Raw genomic sequence first — 23,143 nt, forward strand, 5'->3', positions numbered from 1 at the left:
GAAGGACAGGGGGGTAGGAAGAAGGAAAGAGAGAAAAGATTAGTTACTGCTGCCCCATCCACGATGAGTCTGGTGCAAGGCTGTGCCGGGACTAGGAGGGCCTAGACAGTTTCTACGGGGAGCACTGCCCCTGGTCTTACCCTCTCACCCACACCCTGTGCCGCAGCCTCGGGATCTGAGCTGGCATGACTAAGTGACACAGGTTCTGCTGCCCGCTCTACCTGTCTCTACCAGCTGCCTGAAGAAGTTCCAGGAAGACACCCGGACCAGTCTCACTCCACCTTCCTACAAGGGAGGAAAACTGTCCCTGACCTCTATCGGGCCTCTCTCAGGCCCGCTGGGCTGCTGCCCCAGCTGTGCAGGGTTTGGGGGTACATGGACACGGATCTGGCTCCTGCAGCCTTACAGGGCCAGGGTGCCTGCAGGGTCAGACTCGGGGGAGGGACTAGGACTGTCCTACCTGCCCCAGGTCTCTCGGGGCTCAGCGGCAGGACAAGGGGCCAAGTCCTGTGCCTGCCATTTAGCAGCCGTGCTCTCTCGGAGGGAAAGTCTTTGACCTCTTTGAGCCTCAGTTTCCTCACCTATACGTAGGGAGCTACACGATCACCTTCGTGGGCAGCAGTGCCTGGCACCCAGGGCATTCAATGATTGCTCCTCTGAAGATCATTACCAATGGCATCGAGAGGGGTTCCCAGGACATACCAGGCTGTCAAGGCCGCCACCGAGAAGGTCCACGGCTCCCATCTGCACCGAGGAGGTGGCCAGGGGGGGGCCGCTCACTGGGGGGCCGAGGTCCAGGTTGAGGAGGTCACCCAGCAGGTCCCCCTGGGAGGGAATGACATCCGGCTGCTCACCAGAGGGCGCTCCAGCGGGGGCGGTCTCAGGGCTCTCTGTGCTCTCGTTCCTTCGGGGACACAGGAGGGAGAGGATCAGAAGGGCTGGGGGCAGACCGTCTCAGGCCGGTCAGAGTCCCCGGTCCCCAGGATCCTCCCCCAGGACAGGCCCTGGTTCTCCTCAATGTCCCTTAGGGGCTGTCTTCATGCCTCCTCTTCCTCCCATCCCCATGCCTGTTCCAAGAGATGCAGCTTCATGGGGATGAGGGGTATTTCCACTGAACTGAGAAGCCAGGAGAGGCTCCGCCCGGCAGTTGGCCCTCCACTCACGAGGCGGTGCGGGGCGGCAGGCTCTTGTGCACCACGCCCCGGCCGCCCTCCACGAAGGCGCTGGGCGGCTTGTGGTAGACGGAAGCTAGCGTGCCGATGTAGCAGATGAGCTCGTCCAGCAGGGTGGGCTCGATGAGGTCCGTCTCCTCGGAGATGAGCGGCTTCTCGGCCAGCACCACCTCCTTGGCGGCCACTGGGTCCGTGGACAGCAGGCGCCAGTAGATGTAGCCCCGGTCCCGCAGGTCGGGGTTGTCTGAGTCCTGGGAAGTGAGGGACGCTTGTGAAACTCAGAGCTCGGCAGCCGGGTGAGGGGAAGGGGAAGTTTAAATGGACAGGCCCAGCACCCTGCCCCCCACTTCCCACTCTTGCCCACTATCTCCATCTCCCATTCCCCTCCACGGCAGTCTGACCCCCCTGCCTGCTTATAAACCCTCTGGTTCTCATGACTTCCCTCTCCTCTCACTCACAGTCTCTCAACTTCACTACCTGGCTCCGTTCCATCTGATTTGTCAGTGACCGAGCCAAACCCACAGCGGGGCCAGTCTTAGGGGCCGGACCACCAGGTCTGGCTGCTTGGACCGAAGCAGGGAGGCGGGCACCCACCTGAGTGGCCAAGCTGAGCACCTGCTGCACCAGCTCCTGGGTCTCCGTTGGCTTCTTCAGGAAGAGTTTCACTATGGCTGTCAGCAGCTGCAGCTGGACCTGCGGGAGACAGACAGGACCGGGAGAAAGAGGGCTTCCTGTGGGACAGTAAGGAACCCAGAGAGGGCCTGGAAGAGGAAAAGGGTGTTGAGACCAGCTTTCCGAGGTTTGGGGTGGCTATAGAACACAGGAAGGTCAGCAGAGGGTGCTGGCAGTGCTGAGTACTGAGACCGCGCAGGAAGCAGTGGCCTCTGTACTGTTTGGCAGCCCCAGCCAGGCCAGGGGGTCCTGAAACCCATCAGACCTCCAGGCCTCAGTGCCTCAAGGAGCTCGCAGCTTAAAAAGGCAACATGTGTAGCTGGAACCGTCTGTCAGTAAGCACGTGGGTCAATGGCAGAGGAGCAGTGGGCTGGCTGTTTTCAAAGCAGGAGGCGGCCCAGGGCCTGGCTTCCAGCCCTGGCTCTAACCCTTGGCGGGGCCGTGCAGCCAGAGCCAGTCACCCTGTCAGTGAGGGAGAGTGTGGGGCGGTTCTTGTGAGCTCTGAAGTCAAGCAGCTGCCTTGGAGCTAGAGTTAATTGCCACCTCACTTCCCAGCTGGGTGACCCTGGACAAGTCATTTCACTTCTCTGAGTGTGTTTCCTCATCTATAAAATGGGCATAATAGCTCATAGGGTTAACGGAAGAGCCAATATGACAACAAATGGAAAGAACCTATTGTGTATTCTGTTCAAGACACCACGGCTGCCATCATCATCATCAGCATGGCCACCGCACAGGGACTATCACACGTTCTCCCAGCCCGGGCAGCTGGCTGCCGGGAATCGTTCCTCACTGCCTGGTGTGCTGTGCTGCCTGGGAGCTCTGGCTCAAGTCCAACTCCTCCCAGCCCCTACCCGCAGCCCTCCTACACTGACGCCATCCAGATAGGGGCCAGACGTAAGCTGGGATCACGTACCACCCATGGTGGTAAGCTGAGCCTAGGGCAAGGAGCTCAAATAGACAATCTAAAGTAAGTTTCCGCCCTGGCTGGTGTGGCTCAGTTGGTTGAACGTCATTCTGTGCATCAAAAGGTCAGGGTGCGTGCTGGAGGCACCGATTCATATTTCTCTCTCACATCGATGTTTCCCTCTCTCTCCCTCTCCCTTCCCCTCTCTCTCTAAAATACAAATTAATTTAAAATACATTCCCAAACTGCAGAATACTAAACAAATATTCTTATAAAAGCTTTGAACTATATTGTGAACGCAGGAGGCGAAGAAAGCGGGCCAGTGAAATTAAAACACCACCGCCAGACAGCTACTGTTCCTGAGCAGCTTTGTTTCTCCTGACAGCTATGGTTTAATACTTGCTAACTCAATGTTTGGGGTGACTTTATAGACCATAAGAACCACAAAGAGTAATAACTGGTTGTATACGTGTGTGTTTACATGTACAGAGGTGTGTGTATACTTATGTGTTTACATGTATAGCGGTATGTGTATACTGCTGGTATATTCCTAACCTCCCTCTCGAAGTATCCCCAGGAAACCAATAAATAGCATTAGTGATCTCCAGGAGAACTGGAGGCCAGGAAAGAGAATTTCCACTATAAATATTCTTTTATACCTTTTCAATTTTGAACCAAATCAATGTACTAACCATCCAAAGAGAAAGAGGAACACAAAACCAGAACTTGTTTGCCTGCTTTCGGTGACACCATCACAGACCACTCTCGCACGTCCCTCCCTTAGGTACGAGCGGTTGGGAGGAAGGGGGGCCTCACAGCACTTACCTGTGTGTCCACGCCATCAATGCAGTATTAGCAGGGGCGGGGGCAGGGCCCTGAGGCCGGCAGGCGGAGGGGAGGGTTTCAGAGCAGGATGGACGGCGGCGGTGCAGGACCCACAGCAGGACCCACAGCCCGGCTTGAGCTGGCCCGCTGATGGCTCACCTGGGTGCTCTCGTCATGGAAGCCCTCGAGGAAGCTCTCCAGCAGCTCGTCCGCGTTGTCGATCCGCTCGGCGTACTCGCCCACGATCCAGATCATGGCAGCCCGGGCCTCGGGCTCATCCAGAGAGTCCAGGTTCTCGCACAGGGTGGCGATCACGCTCTCGTATCTGCAGACCAGCACACAGTCAGCACTGAGGCAGCCCGGCAGCGCAGGGGAGGCCCAGCAGGGCCAAGAGAGACAAGCAGATGCCCCCCAAGGCCCCGAGAGGCGAGCAAAGGGATGTGAGCTGCATCTGTTACATTTTAGTTCTTATTTGGGTCTGGGGAGCGGAGAAGGGGCAGCAAATGAGAAATAAGGAAAAACCAAGGGTGGGTTTCTTTTGAGAATGTGGTCTGTGGCCCAGGAGTGAGGAGGAGGGGAGGGGCCCCTCCTGCTTTCCTTCCCCCAGAGCCGCAGCCGCCCTGGGAGGGGCAGGCACGCACTTGTTGGGGTATTTGCGGAAGATGTCCTTGATGACCACGATGGCTTCCTGGACCACGTAGTTCACCTTGGTCTGGATGAGATCGAGCAGCGTGCTCACGCAGCGCTCCGCAGATTGCTGGTGGGAAGAGGAGAGTGTGGGTGAGGCCCCTGCACCCATTCCCAATAGGACTTCTGACCACCGGGCGTAGGGGGTAGAATTAGACTGAGGGGGAGGCCAGTGGAGCTTCTGAGAGTGGGAGAGTCCTGGGAGCTCCTCCAGGCAAGCCCTGAGGGCAGAGTGAGCATGCGCCAGCCTGACCTCACCTAACCTCACCCTGCTCCTTTCCCCAGACGGTCTCCTGCGACCAAAAACGCCTAGAAAAGCTCTGTGTAGACACCCCCCTCCCCCCGCCCCCGGCCCCATTCCAGCATGCTGCGCTAATGCCCCCGGGAGAGTTTTCTCAGGAGGCGTCACAGTGCCAATGGGAAAATGCCGTAAGGGCCTGGGGTGACCAGCTGTCCTGGGATCCCCTAGTCCCCAGTGGACCCATTCAAGGAGTCAGCTCAGTGGTGAAGGAGCATCTCCTTAGGCAGAGAATGGGTGGATGAAACGCCAGGACACGGGCGTCTGCAGAGCCCTTGGGAGGCGGAGAAAGGGGCACACGGGGGGCTGAATCATGGCCCTTGCCAGAACCTTTGACAGGCACCGCCCCTAGCCCAGAGCGCCATGAGGTGAAAGTTAAGTCTACCAGGGCCATCCCAGCTGGGGCTGCCCCATGCGCTTAGCTAAGATGCAGGAGAATCCGTGTCATGGGTCCGTTTCATTTGCAACAACTCGGAGGCCTCAAGGAGATTACAATGAGAATGAGCGCAACCAGATCTGCACGATGGTGCCTTGGGGGCTCTGGCAGTGACTCGCAGGCCTCCTGGACCACAAGCAGCTGGGATTCTGCTACAATCAGACTGGTCTCCTGCTTTCAGCTACCTTCCCCTACCCCACCCCAGCTGAAGGCAGAGTCCCAGCCTCACCTCCACCTTGATGGCGCAGCGGCCGATGGCTCGCACGGCCTTCCGCACGAAGTCTACGTCCACCTCTGTCGCATACTCTTTAAGCTCTGCCAAGACCTGTGGCCGGAAAAGAGAAGACGGGATTGGAGGGGATCCGGTGGGGCAACCAGCTGGAACACCCCTGGGCAGTGGGGCTGCACAGACCCCCAGGAGGATGAGATCCTGCCTCCTGGAGGTGGAAGGCCTGAGGGAGGGAGAAAGCTGTCAGGTGCTCCAAGAGAAAGCAGGCAAGGACTAATCGGTAGGGCTGGAAAGCCCTGTTTAGGTTGATCTACGAACACATCCACCTAACTATCGCTTTTCAATGGATGGACAAGTAATAACGGGAAGAACTAATTCTTTATCTCAACATTTGTTTCATGCTTGTTTACAAAACCCCATGCCCTGTGCTAAGCACTCTGCACGGATAAGCTGTTACCAGTGAGACCAGGCAGCCTGCCCAGAGACCACAGCTCGTGGGCGGTACTGCTGTCCACACCAATGCCCACGCCCAGCCACCACCCGCTGCTGACCTGGGCGATGTTGGCCTGGGAGGCCAGGCGGATCATGATGTCCAGCTTCTCCAGCTTCACGTAGATGGGGTCGTTGTACTTCACAAAAAACACCTTCATCTCGTGCTTCAGGATCTCGGGCCTGGCGGCAGGGAGCAACAAGCAAGTCATCAGCCCTGAGGAAGGCTCTTCATGTTTGTGGGCCCATTTCTGGGGTGCGAGGCGAAGCCTGGCATCCATGAAGGCAGTCGCCACCATGGCTGCACACTCCTGGGCAGAGGCCTATGGACTGGCTTGAGCAAAGCTGTGACTGGTCACTGCATGTCTAACCACAGCCAGGGAGGAAGAGGGAATATGAGCAAGAGACACGTTTGCATTTGAGAGGCAGCAGGCAGCAGGCGCTGGGCCTGGGGACCAGGCCTCGGTACCATCCCAGCCTGTGACCCAGGAAACCAGCATGACCCTGTGCCGGAAAGCGGCACCATTGCCGACCCGAGTCTCTCGCCTTAAAAAGTCCCGGAGCCAGGAACTCGGCTTTTGAGGGTGTTCTCACCATCCCCTCAGTGATAAAGGTGATTGGCTGTTTGTATAAACAGTATGTTCTACACTAACCACCTGCTTTCCTGCTGCAGTCGGTTGCTGAGGGAGGCGTGTGCTCCATGGAAGGTGGGAACATATTGAAGTCTGTACATGGACTGGACTCCTCCAGATCCCGCCCGGACCCAGCTAGGTGACCCCACTCCATCAATACCGGATCTCAGCCGGGAGGACAACTGCATGCTGACTCCCCTGAGTCCTAGTGCATCTCTGAATGGGGGTGGTCCTGGGACCCTGACACAGATCCTGCAGAGCAGGGCTGCTGTGAAGCATCGAGATGATCAATACGCTGCCTCAGAGGCACTGGCTACAAGGAGCCATCACCAGTGTCACCTCTCCTCTGGCACCACCCACATTTTTTCAGATGAGGGAAGGTGGAGAAGCTTGCACCGGATTACACACTTCATGCTAACAAGGATGAGAAAAGTCACCACCTTCAACTCTTACTCTTATGGCTTTTCCAGAACAGAAAGGAGGAAGGCAAAGGAATGAGGGCAGAGGGTGAAGGGAGAGGACACAGCAGAGAAGAAAGGAGGGACCCTGGGCGCTCTGTGCGGCTGTGCAAGCTGCAGGGAGGTCCTGGCAAAGCGGAGAGCCTCCAGGGTGCCTGCGGGGGCGGGAGGACGTGATTGCTGCAGGCAGGACTTGGCAAAGCTGCCCAGCCACTTGTCGGGACTGAGCCTGGTGGTGCCTTGGCAGAAGCACATCTGAGGAGATGTGCCATGTTAAATATAGCCCGGGAGCCTTCCCTCTGATCAGGATCCCTAAGTCGCTGCGCCTCACTAACCCCAGCCCGCAGCTGAGACTCCCCGCTCACCCCTTGTCTAGGCACGCACCCAGCTTTCCCATGTTTAATTCCCAAACCTGCACACATGTCCCAACCACTGGCATCTCTGGGCCCCCCAGAATGGCCCAAGAACCAGGCTGATGCTGCAATGACAAGGAGCGGGTGCTGTCTTCCGAGAGAATGCCTACGAGGCCCCTGTTCGCATGGCCTGACGCCCACCAACGGGGCTACTGTAACACACAAGGATCATGAGTTAGCTGCTGAGAAGACCATTTGGCCAAAAAGGCTGGTAAAACTCCAGAGTCCAGCTAGAGCTGCTGGGCTCCCTCACTGGGTCATTCCAGAGCATTCCTCCTGCTCTGGGCCCTTACCGTGGCACTCCTGACTGCTCTCAGCCCCGCCCACTGCGGGCATCAGGCGCTCTCCCTCATAGGATCAACTGTTTCCATGGGCAGACGGAACAGGCTGCACAGCTTTCTGAGTGACTCTGACATACCCCTCCCCTGGCCCCGAGGCTGCTGCAAAGTCCACACCAGGCCTCACCTCCTGGAGTCCTCTGACTTCTGGGATTTGACTAGCGCTACAGACTCTTTCTCCAGGAAAAATACACACACACACACACTCCCCATTTCCAGAGAGTTCTCCGGACTGTGGAGCAATCCACTCACTGTCTGTGGTTAAGAAGCTCCAAGCTAGCCCGGCTGGTGTGGCTCAGTGGTTGAGCATCGATCTATGAACCAGGAGATCACAGTTCGATTCCCAATCAGAGCATATGCTCTGTGGTCGCTGTGCAGCCTGCTTCCGATCCCAGGAGGGGTGCGCAGGAGGCAGCCAATCAATGATTACTTCTCATCATTGATGTTTCCATCCTCTTTCCCTCTCTCTCTCTCTGAAATCAATAAAAAAAAATTTTTTTTTTTTAATATTATATATATTTAAAAAAAAGCAGCAGCTCCATGCAAGCCTTTACCTGGCCTGCTACCTGGTTAAGCTTAGCCAGGGTTTCTCAACCCAGCACTGCTGACATTCCAGACCAAGCAGTTCTCTGTCCTATGCACCGCAGGGTGTTAAGCAGCATCCCTGGCCTCTACCCACCAGATGCCAGTAGCTCCAGCTGTGACAACCAAAAACGTCTCCAGACGCTGTCACGTCTCAGGGGGACAGAGGTGTCCCTGGCTGAGGACCTCCTGCGCGGGGACATGTCCATTTCCCTGTGGAGCCCCGTTCCCAGCCGCACCCCAGGAGGACACGCTGCCCGCTTAGGCGGTGCCGGTACCTTTTCTGCACGATGAGGTTGATGTTGCGCAGGGCCACGTACTGCAGCTCGGGCTCGGCCGACAGCAGCGTGACCAGGGGCGGGGCCAGCTTCTTGAGCAGCGTGCCGTAGTAGTCCAGGTCCTTGGACAGCATCTCCATGAACTTCATCAGCACCTTCACGGCGGACAGCACCACGGCAGAGTTGGCGTGGGAGAGCCGGGGGGTGACCCGCTCACAGATACTGAGGTCCGTTCCAAGGGATTAAGAGGAGACAGACAGACAGACAACATCCTGGTTTTAGTTATCAAGATGGCACTTCTGTTTCAGTGGAAGGTCTAGGTCTTGGTTTTGCTGCATGTAAACTGACCCTGAGTGTATGAAAACCATTCTAAGTCAGCCCCAGTTTCCTCCCCTAGAAAACGGAGATGATGATGCCGACTTCACAGCGCTGACATGAGACAATGTGTGAAAAGCGCCAGAGGATGCCAGGCATGTAGCAAATACCTGATAAATGTCAACCTCCCCCCCGCCCCTGCCCTGCCATGAGGACGTTCAAAGTGGCAGAATATCACGGTGTTAGGACCAAGGGTCACCTGCACAGTTTCCTCCACCTCTCCAAGGGGACTTTCCTTACTTGTAAAAAGGGAACAATAATGGGACCGACTTTCCAGGGTTGCTTTAAGGGTCATCCAATGCATGGGAAGCACCAGCGGAGGCCCAGGTACCCAGTGAGAATTCAGTGAACAGTGGCTCGTCCACCTCCTTCAGGATAGCTCATGATTACAGCACCCTCCTCCCCCTCCCCCCGACCTCCCAGGACCAGCTCCAGCTGGGCTGGCAGGCAAGGGGCAGCTTGCTCACCTCTGGGCCTCTCGGTCGTCCTTGGGCGTGTAGTTGGCCAGGCAGTCCAGGATGAAGATCTGGCCCCACTCGGTGCACTCGTTCAGGGCTGTCAGCAGCTTGTTAATGGACTGAGGGTTCAGGTCGAGCAGGTTGCTGCTGGGGTGAGACTCGGCAATCTCCGAGAGGGCAGCTACTGCGTTTGCTACCACCTGGAGAGGGTGGAAGGGGCAGAGGCTGAGGGCCCTGCTCCCAGGCCAGGGGGCAGCGGAGCTAATGTTGCATGTCACTCAGAGGTCGAATAGCCTGGAAAAAAATCACCCGAAGGGCAGGAGCACAGAGACCCACGCTGAGCACTCACCCTCCCGGCGCCTCTGTAAACTGGCACTAGGGTGAGTGCACTTGCCATTCAGGAAACAGAAGAGAAAAGGAAAGACCCAGCTCCGGGTCTGGCCCCAGAAAGCATGCCCAGCCGCCGAACACACAGCCCCATCTACCAGCTCCAGCGGCTCCGTCAGGGCTGGCAACAGTGCTCTGAGCCCGAAGGTCCCTGCAGAGCCCCCGGGGCTGAAGGAAGCACCTGAGGTCTGGAGCACAGAGGGGCCCATTTTCTTTCTTCTTCTTTTTTTAAAAAATATATTTTATTGATTTTTTTACAGAGAGGAAGGGAGATAGATAGAGAACTAGAAACGTTGATGAGAGAGAAACATCGACCAGCTGCCTCCTGCACATCCCCCATCGGGGATGTGCCCGCAACCAATGTACACGCCCTTGACCGGAATCGAACCTGGGACCTTTCAGTCCACAGACCGACGCTCTACCAGAGCTACACCGGCTTCGGCAGAGGGGCCAGTTTTCACCAGAGCAGCTGTGTGTGTGTGTTCTGCAGGTTTTGAACTTTCCCCATGACAGTGCTGCGATGGCCACCCCTGAACTGGCCGCTCGGCGCCGGGTGTGCTCAGTGATTCTGTAGGAAACAGAGTTGCTGGCTGGGCTGCGGGCCTGAGCACTGCCCTCTGAACTGCCAACCGCCTGAGTGAGGAGACGCGCCCACTCCCAGCCACGCCCGGCGCCTGCAGTCCAGGCTGTGCTGCTCACAGGGGCCCCCGTGTGGGCAAAGGGAAGAGCGCCTCGCATGCCAGCTCACCGATGGTCTTGGTGACAAGACAGGATAATGACAGTGCCTGGAAGGAGGGCACTCATCTTGGCTGCACGCCCACCGAGTGCCAGGCTGCCCCAGACCCATTACCTTTCTAGCCTAAGCCTCACAGCACTCCTGCCAGCCATGCAGAATGAGAGCCATCTTAGTGATGAAGAAGGCTCTGGAAGGTTAGGCAGCCGGCCCAACGTCACACAGCTTGGTAGAGAGAGCGCAAAGAAGGGATCCAGTCTAGTTCACGCCAAAGGAGGTACCCAACCACTGCAGGCATGAAAACCATTACCCCATCCGGCCACTGGGGACTGTCTGGTGGATGGACTGGCAGAGTGGACGGAGCAGCTTACCATGGGGTTCGAGTCGGAGATGAGGTCTTTAAGCGTGTCCAAGAAGCCCTGGTCCTCCACCAGCTGGGCGTTGATATCGTGAAGCTTGGCCACACACACGGCCGCGGTCTTGCGAACATACGGGTCCTCGTCCTTCAGGCACTTCCGGAGTGGCTCGCACAGGTACTCGGTGATCTTGTCAACGCGGATGCAGCCCATGGTCCGCACGGCCAGGGCGCGGATCAGGGGGTTGGGGTCCTCACAGTCCTGAGAGGGAGCAGCCATTGACCGGGGGCAGAAGTGAGCCGAGCACCATATGGCCCCTGTGGGATCTCCCACCGACCGCAGCCGATAGCATCGTAAGTGCCATGTACGGGCGTCTAGCATATGCCAGACACTGGGCCGGGCCTCTGTGCGTGGTCACCTCTGATCCTCACAGCAGCCATAACACTCTTCCCGTTTGCAGGTGAAGGAGCGAACCTCTCAGGAAGGTTGCAAGCTCTCCCAGGCACAGAGTGGAGCTGTGATTCAAACCCACATCCACCCAGCACCACAACCTTCAGGCTTCCCCTGGGCCGCAGAACCCTTCATTTGCCCCTATGTGGGCATCCATGGGGATAGGGGAGCTAAGGGCACAGAGCTGACAATTCAGCTGCCTGCTTGCTCCTCGATCTGGAGGACAGATGATGCAGAAAGGAGCAAAGTCTAGAGGGAAACAGAAAAGCTCGCAGACACTTGCTGACTCCCGCCCCTGTGGCTCTCAGGGATCCACAAGCCTCGAGCAATTTCCCATGGAATGAGGTAGCAGGGCCCACACCCTCCGGTTTTCTGGGGAGCGGGAGCCCTCTGCTGGAGGGTCAGGGCCTGGAAAGGAGCCCGAGTGTTTGTACTCGGGGCCGCAGCGCCTCAGCCCAGGAGACCAAGGAGACATGGCACAGTGAATACCCATGCTCCCCCTTCAGCAAGCTCTGCTCACCTTCACAAAGGTGTTGACAGCCATGATGGCCATGTCAGGCTGACTCTTGGCATAATTCATCAAGTACAGGTACACCAGCTTCTTCAGCTCCAGGTTGTCCGTCTGCATACAGTTTACCACATCAGGGAAGAGGGCGCTAGAAGGTCAAAATGGCATCGGTGTGGGGAAGGCCGAAGAAAGGAAGAGGAAGATTTTCCAGGCAGCTAATGGGGGTGGGGTGCGGGGAGACAGTGAGCAGGAGGGCTATGTTCAGGGCGGTGGGCTGGGGTGAGGAGGAAGGCAGCAGGGAGACACTGAATGGGTTTTAAAAGATGGAAAGACAAGCTGGGTACATGGGAAAGGGGGAAGGGCCTCGCCAGGCAGGAGAAAAGCGTGAACAAAGGTGTGGCAGCAATTCCACATGGCCGCCCAGGCCATCAGCTGCAAGCCAGAGGCTGCGCACCGGCGCCAAAGCCAACTAACGCCACCTGCAGGTGTGATTTACGTGGGCAGTGTTCATTTCTTTGTGTAATACAACCTGGCAATCCGAAGCAGGGAGGTTTCAAATGAAAAATCCAACTGTCCCTTCTTTTGAGAAACCAGAAGCCCCGCTGCTCTGGTTCATTCCCCAGCTCAGCAGGCCTCTGGGGCTTCTGACAGGGCTCGAGCCACCTCCACTTCATCGCCTATCGCCCTTCACCTCGTCCACTTCACTCCCTGCTTTACCGCCTGACCCCACCAACACTGGAGACCATGAACCCTTCTGCTCAGAAGGAGGCTGGGAGCTGGGTGAGGGGAGACGTGGGTCCCTCGGGAAGCCCTCACGGAGAGGTCTGAACCGGCCCCGCTGCCACTCGGCCTCCTCCTGCGCACCTGACATCTTTGCCCACGGTCATGGACGCAATCACTTTCTTCACCGCCTCCTTCTTCTTCTCCTTCTTGTCGCTGTTGAGCTCTGCCTTCAGCTCGAAGATCTCCCCTGAAAGAGGAGGCAGCATGAGATCCGTTCCCACCTGCCAGAGGGCGATTCCCAATCCCCCCACCCCGGACTTCCAAAAGAGAGGCGGGGAGGCAGGCAGACAGTCCAGGCCGCCAGCGAGGGCAGTGTGAGGCCCCTGGCCTCGGGTGGGGCAGGCAGCAGAGGGACAGCTGTTAGGAGAGGAACTGTCAAGAGGAAAGCTTGGAGGTCACACTGGATTGAGGAGAGAGGAACTGTGAATGCTACAGGGTTCGGAGGGATGCAAAAGGCAGGAAGGCGGGTCCTGCTCACCTAAGACCCACAGAGGGAAGCACAGTCCTTGGCCACCCTTACCCAAAGCCCTCAGGCAGTGTGTAATGGGACTGGGGACTTAAGGTCTGAGGGGAGACGGTAGGGTTGGCTTGTTTCCCACACTCGCTTTTCCTGTTTTCCTAGAACCTCCAGTTAAAACAGCTCGCTCAGGGTTTCACTTCCTGTGCCACAGCGGTTGCTCAGCTCCGAAAATGGGAATTCAGCTGCTCTATCTAACACGCAATAAGCTGTCTTAAGAACTTGATGATCTGGAAAAAGCAAACGAGGAAGTAGGGCTGTTTGGGGCCCTGTCGTGCAGAGGTAGCCAGAACCTGATAACCCCTGATAAAAGGTTAAGAGGCCGACTTTGGAGTGAGGGGCTCTCAAAACAACAGCCACCGGCAGTGCCCGAGCCTGTCACTAAGCCAATGCCACGCTAACCTCTCCCCACACTTTCTCTCATGTCGTCCTTACAACACCTCTGCGTTCACCCATTTTACAGATGGGCAAACAAAGGCTGCAAGAAGTCCAGTAACTTGCCCAAGGACACACACCAACTAAGAGGTAGGGCCAAGATTCAAAGCCAGCTCTGCTAGCTCCCGGCCACTCACTCTGCTTCTCGGGACCTGTCTTCTCGTCTGTACTCTCTGCCTTGACCGGAGCACTGAATTTCCTCACTCACCACAGATGTGAATCACTCGTCTCGGTGTGTGGCACTCGGTGGCCTGCGCTAAGGGTGGCCGCTATTATGATTAATTTATCACAGGACCCTCTGTCTCGGCTCTCTCTTTTGAACAAAGAAGAGCATCAGTCCCTCTCAGTTAGCTGGGGCGGGGGTGGCAGATTAGTAAGTGGGACGCAAAAGCTGAGGCAGCTCCAGGCGGATTGACAGTGAGAAAAAGAAAATTTAGCAGATTCTCAGCGGGACTGAATTAACACGGTGTTTATCACAGAACTCGCAAACAAGGTTACTCAAGACCAGACGCACAGCACAGCCCGGGGCAAGGCCGCACGAGGGCATTGCTCAAGAGAGGCGGGAGGAATCTGCCGGCCTTGCAGTTCAATCCATGGCTCTTAGGCCGAAGGAAACTACACCCTTCTCCTCCGAGAGCCTGGGGGCCCTGTCTCCCGGCTGTGGAAGCCAAACAGACCACGGTGACTTTGACCCTGGGCGCTGCTGCAGGGCTGCCCTGCTCTGTTGAAACCTTTGGCCGGTTAGAGTACAGCTGGCCGTCCATCGATGGATCCAGGCCCGGTCACCTTGGCTCCAAGAAGGCTGATGAGGTGAGTTTGGAATCTGCCTGCATCTGAACATCTCCTTCCTCAGTGACCAAGCCTGCCACCTCAATCACATATGAGGCCACCGATTCTGTCTACCCCCCTGCCACCCCCTAGCTCAGGCTCCGGAGCTGCGGTACTGGTCTCCCTGCGCGCCCACCAAGCTTCACGCTTTTATTAGACTCTGCCTTGGATCTTCCCCTGCTTAAAACCATCACTGATGTCAAATCTGGATCCAGGCATCTCTCTCTACAGACATTGTCCTCAAAAGAAAACCCTCACACACAAAAATCACCACTGCCGAAACCGGTTTGGCTCAGTGGCTAGAGCATCGGCCTGCAGACTGAAGGGTCCCAGGTTCGATTCCAGTCGGGGGCATGTACCTTGGTTGCGGGCACATCCCCAGTGGGCAGCTGATCGATGATTCTCTCTCATCGATGTTTCTAGCTCTCTATCCCTCTCTCTTCCTCTCTGTAAAAAATCAATAAAATATATATTTTTTAAAAATCACCACTGACACCCCAACACACTCAGCACTAAGTTCACCCCCTCCAGCCTGCCCGCCAGGCCACACATGACAGACCCCTGCACGCCTTCCCAACCCCTCACTACACTCTTCAGTAACTGTGCCCACCCGCTTTCCTCTCCCTGAATGTCCCATGGGCAGGGCCCTTGCTGAGCTCTGCTCCCCACCCCCACACCCCCTTTATCAAGCGAGGTCCACCCAGGGCCCTCCCACAGCCTCTAACACTTCCCTTATCACTGCACCCACCAGCCCTTTACAGTAATTAGACTCAATAAACTGTCTTCCCTGCTCAACCAGCAGAACGCCGTTTAGGGACTGTCTACTCTTCGGCACATGGGAAGTGTTCAGTAAAACGTGGCTGGACTGGCATGTGAATGCCGAGGAGGGCAGACTTCGGGTCCTGGCTCAGCTGACCCAACAACAGACTCCCTTCGTCTGGTCAGCAGGCCAGTGTCCATCTCACTCGGAAGGAAGGAAGGAAGGAAGAGCCAGACAGGAGATGCTTACAGGGTCAAAGCATATTTATCAGCTTCCTTTTCCCGAAAAGCAGAAATAACCACACTATGCAACAATATAAGACAAGCTTAGCAAATTTCAGCGCAGCACTCAACAGACTAAGACTGAGGCGTCGGGCCTGTGGGGAAATGTTTATGATAATGTCAAATGAAAAACAGGATATAGACTCTGACTTCACAACATGTGCCCAAGGGCAGGGACCAGACACACACATGCTGTGGGGCTTCTGACAGCATCGTGTGCTTTCTTTTTTCCAAGAAAAAAATAAATCCCATTTAACAATTTTAAGCCATGGGGGAAATAGGGCTTTTTTTTTCTTTTTTCTTTTTTTTCTATACTTGGAGCCGATATTCTTCCTTTCTTAAATTCTAAAAAAAAAAGGTCAATTTCTTACAACATCAACCGTTGAATTTTCTGGAGCCACAGGGTTAAAAGAGGCTCTGGGTGATTCCCACCACTGGATTCCAGGCCTCCACACCCACTACCATCACTCTCCTCCATCTCCCCCCTCACGCCCCCATGCCCCCCCTCCTCCCCCTTCCCCGCCCCCCTGCCCAACATCCCTGCAGGGAACAAGCAGAAGAGCTGGGCAGGAAAGAGGAGGAGAGCCCACAAGGAAACAGACGGTACCTTTCTTAGTTGTGGTGAAATACTTTGAGTCGGTCATTTTGGTCCCTTATCTGTGGCCAGACTCTGCAAGACAGAAGAGAGGGTTGACTTCCCACGTGTTCCATCCATTTCCGGTTCCAGAGCACAGGAGGAGGAGGACCCAGCACACGGCCGGACGGGAAGATAGCTCCTTTTTCTTTGTAACTTAACGTACTGGGTGACAATGGTTAATAAGATTACATGTTTCAGGTGCACAAGTCTAGGATACATTATCTGTATATTACAGTGTGTTCGCCACCCCGAGTCAAGTCTCCTTCCATCACCATTTATCCCCTTATATCCTTTCTAGCCTCCCCCTACCCCTTAAAGATAGCTTCTGATCTCTTTACTGGACGAATGAGCTATCAGGTAATGGCTGGTCAGGTTTTAGAGTAGGGGTGTCGAACTCAATCAGAGAAGGGGCCAAAATCTAAAATCCAGCCTAAATCGCGGGCCGAATGGTTTACTGAACAGTCATAAACTGTCATTGTGATGGAAACGCAGCGGAGTGCAGTGATGACAGCTCGGTGCGGGCCACACTGCAAGGCCTGGCGGGACGGATTTGGCCCGCGGGCCTTGTGTTTGACACATGTGTTTTAGAGGGTAGTTCTGAAGGACCTCGCAAATTTTTGAAGGTGCATACCCTTTGACCCAATTCTACTTCTAGGAATCTCTCCCAGAGAAATGTTTACGCAGGACACAAGGGTTTTCACGACAGCACCGTCCACAGCCATGCGCCACCTGAGGGACCTTAAATGCTCACCCATGAGGGTTGGCTAAAGTCTCTGAAGGAACCTGCAGATGTGAGCGCACACAAAGCCATTTCCCCAGAGAAGCCTCAGAGATCCTTCCCGGAGTTCTGAGAATGAGCGGATAAACTGAACAAGACAACGGGGGATCTGCCACCAGGAAAGGGCTGCATGGCTTCAGAAGTCAGGCTGGAAAGCACACCTGGCAGAGGCATCCAGAACAGGAGAGTACCCTGTTCAACTCGGGGTGAAGTTTAGTCTAAGAGGGGTCAATGAAGGCAAACAGGGCTAAAAACCACAGGCCAAAAGAATCACAGAAAGTAAGAGAACCACCCCCCCCCCCCAAGGTAAATCTGAAAGGAAGTCAAAGCGAACAAGGCAAAGAATACCTTAGAGGTCTAATCGACACGGTCCAGAAAGCCTTCCTTCTCAGCTGATCTGCAGCTCAGCACGGTATCTGGCGCATTAAGCTCCCAGACCATAACCTGCTGGTGTGAACCCAGGCGGAGGAGAGGGTGGGAAATTGGGGGCGTTAAACGAAGCAGCAGAGTTTCAGGGTCGGTCAGGTCAGCTGCTGGTGCCCTTCAGCGTTGAGCTTTTGATGACATTTCCTTTTACAGGTGCTAAGCAACCACGCACTCCCAAACTCCAACTGCCACCCGGGTACTGCCTGCCGCTGCCCTGCAGCATCCGTTTCGCATATCCCTCTGCAGAGGGCCCGGTGGGACCGTGATGCAGAAACTGTATCCCTCCGAGGTTGTTTTATACACAGGAAATTAAAGCAGAGGAGGGAGGGGAGGTGGGGAGAGATGGAAATGCATTTGCGGGGCTACCCCAGGACACGGAGGTAAAAACCTCATTTCACTGGGGAAGAGACTGCACTGTGGGGCTGCGGAGGGCGGCTATCTCGCTGTGTCCTTCCGCTGCAGTTGCCTCTTGAATGTCAGTGCAGGAGAGATGTTTCCTTCTCTCTGCAGGAACGGAAAAACCCTCCAGCTCAGTCCTAAAGGAGCTCAGGCTTGTAGATGCTACAGAGAGACCGCGGGTACCGCTCAGCTGTCACCACACAGCAGTGAGGCCGAAGGGGCCGAGACGGTGTTCTCTGATGAATCTGTCTGTGCACAGGAGCCACAGCTGAAAGCAGGCAGCCACTGAGGCCAGAGAAAGCTTGGGGTTTGGATTCCATCTTTGCAAGCGGTGGGGGCGCATTCAAAAGAGCAGTCATCGGAGGGAACTTTTGGTCCGTGAGATGAGTCACTTTTGCTAGGACAGCATTCTGGGCCGGGACATGCTCAACGGCAGCATTCCCAGGCCAAGGCATCGCTCAAAGGGCTGGCACAGTCCGAGTTAAGAGGAAGGACTGGCTTGAAGGGTCACGAAAGAACTCTAAGGGAGATGGAAATTGTGTTTCTGGATGCTATTTTGTTGTATCGCTCCTTCAGATGACCACTTGTTCCGATCGATGGCACACACACAGCACTTCAAAACGTACGAAGAAGTGGAAAATTAGGTCTCTGAACATGAAAAGTTCTATTGGGACAAATGATCTGAAAGATGGGGGAAATGTGTAGCTAGTGATGGACAGGACTATGAATAAAGCACTTTTGATGTTTCCCTTCAATTATCTTATTTTCTTTGATTAAAAAATCCGAATTTTTAACTGGTTAACAGCATCTGCATACCGGTTAAAAATGTGGATTTTGAAATCAAAGAAAACACCTTTTTAAAAAAAGGTGTTTTAATAGTTTACTACCATTCCTGTAAAAAAAAGAAAAATATAAACACCACGCTTACAAATGCATTGACTTTCCTTGAAAGGGTGAATAAGAGATGTTGACGGTGATTTTCTCCAGAAAGGAAGCTGGATTACCAGGGGATGGGTGAGAGACTGACCTTCCGTCATTCATCTTTTTATATCTTGGGGATGTTGTGTGCCGTGCCTGTATCACCTCTCTTAGAGACAACACGGCTTAGAAAACCATGGGACTTCTACCCACAACCCTGTTCCTCCCTTGCACTCACCCTTCAGTCTCAGTGCAGCATGGCTGCCCCAAGGCGGCCTTCTCCGGACCCAGATGGCAGAGGCCTCCCGACACGTGACTCAGTTCCTGTGGACTTCTCCTCAGCCCTCCTCACGGCTCTAATTCGGGACCTGCCCTATTTAACGCTGGCTGCCCAGGGCCTGGCACTGTGCCTGGCACATTCCAGGAGCTCACAAATGTCTGCTGACAGGATTAATGAAAACACAGGTTCTCGGAGAAGCTACAAAACCAAAGGCCCATAACACATGAAGACAAGAGGACTCCCCGATGAGTGCCAGACAATGATGACTGGACAGACCAGGAACATACGGTATAGCAGTGAACTTTCAACAAACATGGCCAGGCTGATCCAATGCCAAGATGGCTGCCAGGAAACCTCGCTTTGCTACCAACAGCTGTGTGATCCTGGGCAAATCCCTCCATCTGAGCCTTACTGTTACCAACTGTCAAACAAGAGAATTCAACAATGTAATGGCTTTTCAAGCCCTTCTTTGCTTTTACACTGTTTAAAAAAAACAAAAGTGGGACTGCTCTGATGGATGTAGGGTGGGGGGATGGCTAAAGCCTGGCTCATTCCACTCTCCCCTTTCCTCACTGGGGGCCCCAGGCAACCCACTGCTCCATGGGACAGAGTTTGACACCCGGTCTATTAAATGACAAATAAAGTCCCCCTCCCCCAATCTGGCATTCTATGACAAACCTATTTCCTCATCGATGAGCGTGCTTCCTGGATATGAAACGAGGAAATGGACCATGATCATTCTGACAGAGGACAAAAGAGAAAGATCCCGAATGCCACCAGGGCCAGCAAACCCTATTAGGTCTTCAGCAGGAAGAAAAATAGCAAGAAGCCAGCCATTCCCCAAATGGCAGCCAATGGCCTGGGTGATGACTATTCAAGTCTCAGGGCAGCGATTCCTGTCTGAGCAGCCATGTCTGCAATCGGATGAGGCATGAAGCTGGCAGCAGTAGCTCAGCACACTGCCCGCTCAGTGAATTAGCCGTGAATTAACGAGGGAGGCAACTGGTATGTAAGATCGGCCAGAGAAGTGTTTGGGAAGGCAAAGGGGAAAGAGATATTTGGCAAGCTCTGATTCAGCTGCCAAGACCCATCTCTAACTTCAGGGCTATCCGGGCAGGGAATACTGATCCCTGGAAGTCTGCTTTGGTGACTTCCAACTCCAGTGTTGACAACTCTCACTTGTAAACCCTTGCTGGTGGATACCTGTTCAGAAACCTGCTCCACGGCACATGTTAGCTCAAAGACAGTCCAGACTAAGCCCGGAGAGTGAATAAAATGGGCTAGGACTCATTTCTTCATTTGGAACAGAAAAGCCAAACTTGGATCATCCCACATTTCGCCATTTCAGTTCTGCCTCAAGGGCAGAGGTTGATTTACTCCACAAATATTCCCGTATTTTGTGTCATGCTCTGGAGTAGGCCCTGGCCCCTATGAAGTGTTTAATAGAGACCATGATTCTACCTACCATCCAGTAATTCTATTCACTGGTCTGCCTGATCGTCTTCTTTTAAAAAGAAAAAGTCCTCACAGGTAAGCAAACAAATTCACTTTACAGACAGGGAAACAGGGAAGGTCAACTTGATGATTCAAAGGTGAGTCAGGCCCCAGCCTGTTTGGCTCAGTGGATAGAGCGTCGGCCTGCGAACTGAAGGGTCCCAGGTTCCAATCTGAGTTGTGGGCTTGATCCCCAGTGGGAGACTTGCGGAAGGCAGCTGATCCATGATTCCCTCTCATCATGGATGTTTCTATTTCTCTCTCCCTCTTCCTTCCTCTCTGAAATCAGTAAAAAGATATTAAAAGTAAAATAAAATAAAAGGTGAGTCAGCAGTAGAGAAACCAGATTTCAGACTTATTTTCTGAGACAATGCAGTCACCAAACTCAGACAGACAGGCTCTTTGCAGTGGCTCAATAACGAGGAGAAAAGAAGCTGTTCTACTTCAGGGCGGTGAGAAATCCAGGACAAAGAGGGCCGTGGCAGTAGGAATGGGAAACAATGTGCATTATGGGCTGGACTCTATGTAAAGAGTATTCATAAAACCACCAGTTTACAGATGAGAAAACGGAAGCCCAGAGAGGTCACGGCATCTTTCTGGAGCCACAGAGCTAGACGATGGTAGTGCCAACACCCTCCACCCTTGCCCCAGAATGAGGTCCCACCTGTCCTGTCCTGTCAAGCGACCGCTGTGAAGGAAGCCCCGCAGAGACACCCCCACTCCAGGCTAAAGGGAATGTGAGATGAGTTGCCACACATCTCTACAGACTCCCTCCCCTGCTGAAGAACAGGTTATTTGGGGACCAGTCCATCCAGTTTGGACAGCAGAAACATCAAGTTTGGTAACGTGCCTGGTGAAAGCCTGTCCAGATGAGCTTGCCAAGATGCGGGCCTCCTGGAGTTTGGGTGAAAATGGATTGGTCAAAATCAATCTTCTACAACCTGCTAGCAATCAAAGGCTCAAATGAAAAGGGAACTAAGGGCCGAGACTGGTTTGGCTCAGTGGATAGAGCGTCGGCTTGAGGACTGAAGGGTCCCGGGTTCAATTCCGGTCAAGGGCATGTACCTTGGTTGCAGGCATATCCCCAGTAGGGGGTGTGCAAGAGGGAGCTGATCGATGACTCTCTCTCATCGATATTTCTAACTCTCTTTCTCTCTCCCTTCCTCTCTGTACAAAATCAATAAAATATATTAAAAAAAAGAAAAAAAGAAAAGGGAACTAAGGGCAGGCAAATGCCACATGCAAATGTTCCCATATCAACACTGAGTCTCTAGAACCTAATTTTAGAATCAGGTGCCAGTGCTCAAGTATCTATAAGCAATAATGTGTGGCAAGATCTGCTGTCAAGAAAAAGGGAAGTTCCCTGATGAGGCTTCTTCTGAACAATATCTAATTTAGTCAGAAAGGGGAGAAAGAGGCCAGAGACGACAAAGCAAAGCTCAACACCTCAGTTTTCCCAGCTGTGCAATGGGAACACTTTCGGAAGGCCTGTCAGGGTGTGTAGTCCTCCATTCAGCACGTGTGCGGTGCGGAGCCCCGCCAGCTCGGAGACGGGGTCTCGGCCCCACACAGGAGCACGCACACAGTAGGCAAGAGTCCAAGCCAAGTCCCAACATGGCGCCATGGTTCTAAGGCTCCGTATGAGATGTCCCCCCCTTCTGTCCTCACACACATTCCCTCCCCATCATCACCTCTGGAGCACTCCTCCCCTGTTCTTCCCATCTCTCCCTCAGCTCCAGCCAGAGGGGCCTCCTTGCTGACCCTGGGACAAGACAGATGTTTCCAGCACAGGGCCTCTGAGCACGTGGTTCACTTTACCAGAGAGACTTTTTCTTCAAGGAGCTTTATGACTTCATCTCTCTTCTTCTTCTTTTTATTATGGCTTTTTTTTTTTTTAAATATTTTTAGATTGATTTTTAGAGATAGAAGGGAGAGGGAGAGAGAGAAAAACATCATGAGACCAAAACATCAGTCAGCTGTCGCCCGCTTGGCCCCTATCGCCTGCACGGCCCCTATCCGGGATTGAGCTGCAACTTGGGAATGTGCCCTGACCAGGAATTGAGCCAACAACCTTTTGGTGCACAGGATGGTGCTCAACCCAATGAGCCACACTGGCCAGGGCAGTTTCTCACTTCTTTTAAGTCTTGGCTCAAATGTCACCTTCTCACCGAGGCCTTCTTTGACCACCTTATTTAAGAGTGTACATCCCTGACCCATCCACCCACTTCCCACCCTCCTTCTCTCCTCCTTTTGCTTTTCTTCAAAGTACGTATCACTAACATAATATAAAATGTATTTCTAGTGCTTATTTTTTCTCCCTCCATAATATAAATTCCATGAGGACGACGATTTTGTCCATTTTGTTTACTACTGTCTTCCCGGTTCCTAGATCGGTACCTGAGAAATAGTAGGTGCTCAGTAAATATTTGAATGACTAGTGCTCAGCTGTCCGTTTGGGAAAACGTCATGCTTTGTAAACCAACCTGAGCTAGAGGGCGGGGTCTGCCAGGGTCAGAGCTACATCTGCTCTGGTTGTCAAGCTATTTTGACAAAACTGAAATCGAAAATGCTGGACCCTGTGGCCCATTTTACAGCCAGTAAATGTAAAGGAAGTAAATAAGTGATAACAGAAAGGAAAGGGCAAAGGGTAGATGATCAGGCAGCAACTACTGCAATGGGAGAAATGCTCAGTGAGGCCAGGCCACCATCTCTTGCTGCCATAGGGATCAGATTACAGAGTTGGCCAGAGAGCTATGGGGGCCGGGCAGCTCTGACACAGGCTATGAGCTATGATGTGAGCACAGCGAGGCCCTTCCTTCTGCTTAGAACCCTCCAGGCCCACAGGCCTCGTTCTGTATCCCTCTAATTACCAAGCTCTTCATTGTCTTTGCACTTGCTGATCCCTGCCTGGATTATCCTGTCTG

At 54.1% G+C, this 23,143-nt stretch overlaps 1 protein-coding gene across 5 annotated transcripts in view; it reads right to left on the bottom strand.

Annotated features, from left to right (window-relative positions):
• AP1B1 (adaptor related protein complex 1 subunit beta 1) overlaps positions 1 to 23,143 on the bottom strand; it is a 34,789-nt gene that overhangs the window by 7,576 nt on the left and 4,070 nt on the right. For all 5 annotated transcript variants that reach the window (XM_036449470.2, XM_036449469.2, XM_036449468.2 and 2 more), the window contains exons 2-14: positions 15,895 to 15,957; positions 12,548 to 12,653; positions 11,696 to 11,831; positions 10,741 to 10,986; positions 9,259 to 9,449; positions 8,417 to 8,638; positions 5,778 to 5,898; positions 5,227 to 5,322; positions 4,218 to 4,333; positions 3,736 to 3,901; positions 1,767 to 1,865; positions 1,164 to 1,423; positions 703 to 904 (exon numbers count right to left, since the gene is read on the bottom strand). In XM_036449470.2, coding sequence (XP_036305363.1) covers positions 703 to 904; positions 1,164 to 1,423; positions 1,767 to 1,865; positions 3,736 to 3,901; positions 4,218 to 4,333; positions 5,227 to 5,322; positions 5,778 to 5,898; positions 8,417 to 8,638; positions 9,259 to 9,449; positions 10,741 to 10,986; positions 11,696 to 11,831; positions 12,548 to 12,653; positions 15,895 to 15,931 — 1,998 coding nt within the window. In that variant the 5' untranslated portion in view covers positions 15,932 to 15,957. The remainder of the gene's footprint in view (positions 1 to 702; positions 905 to 1,163; positions 1,424 to 1,766; positions 1,866 to 3,735; positions 3,902 to 4,217; positions 4,334 to 5,226; positions 5,323 to 5,777; positions 5,899 to 8,416; positions 8,639 to 9,258; positions 9,450 to 10,740; positions 10,987 to 11,695; positions 11,832 to 12,547; positions 12,654 to 15,894; positions 15,958 to 23,143) is intronic.

This window comes from Pipistrellus kuhlii, unplaced genomic scaffold (assembly GCF_014108245.1).
Source record: "Pipistrellus kuhlii isolate mPipKuh1 unplaced genomic scaffold, mPipKuh1.p scaffold_m20_p_20, whole genome shotgun sequence".
Lineage (NCBI taxonomy): Eukaryota > Metazoa > Chordata > Mammalia > Chiroptera > Vespertilionidae > Pipistrellus > Pipistrellus kuhlii.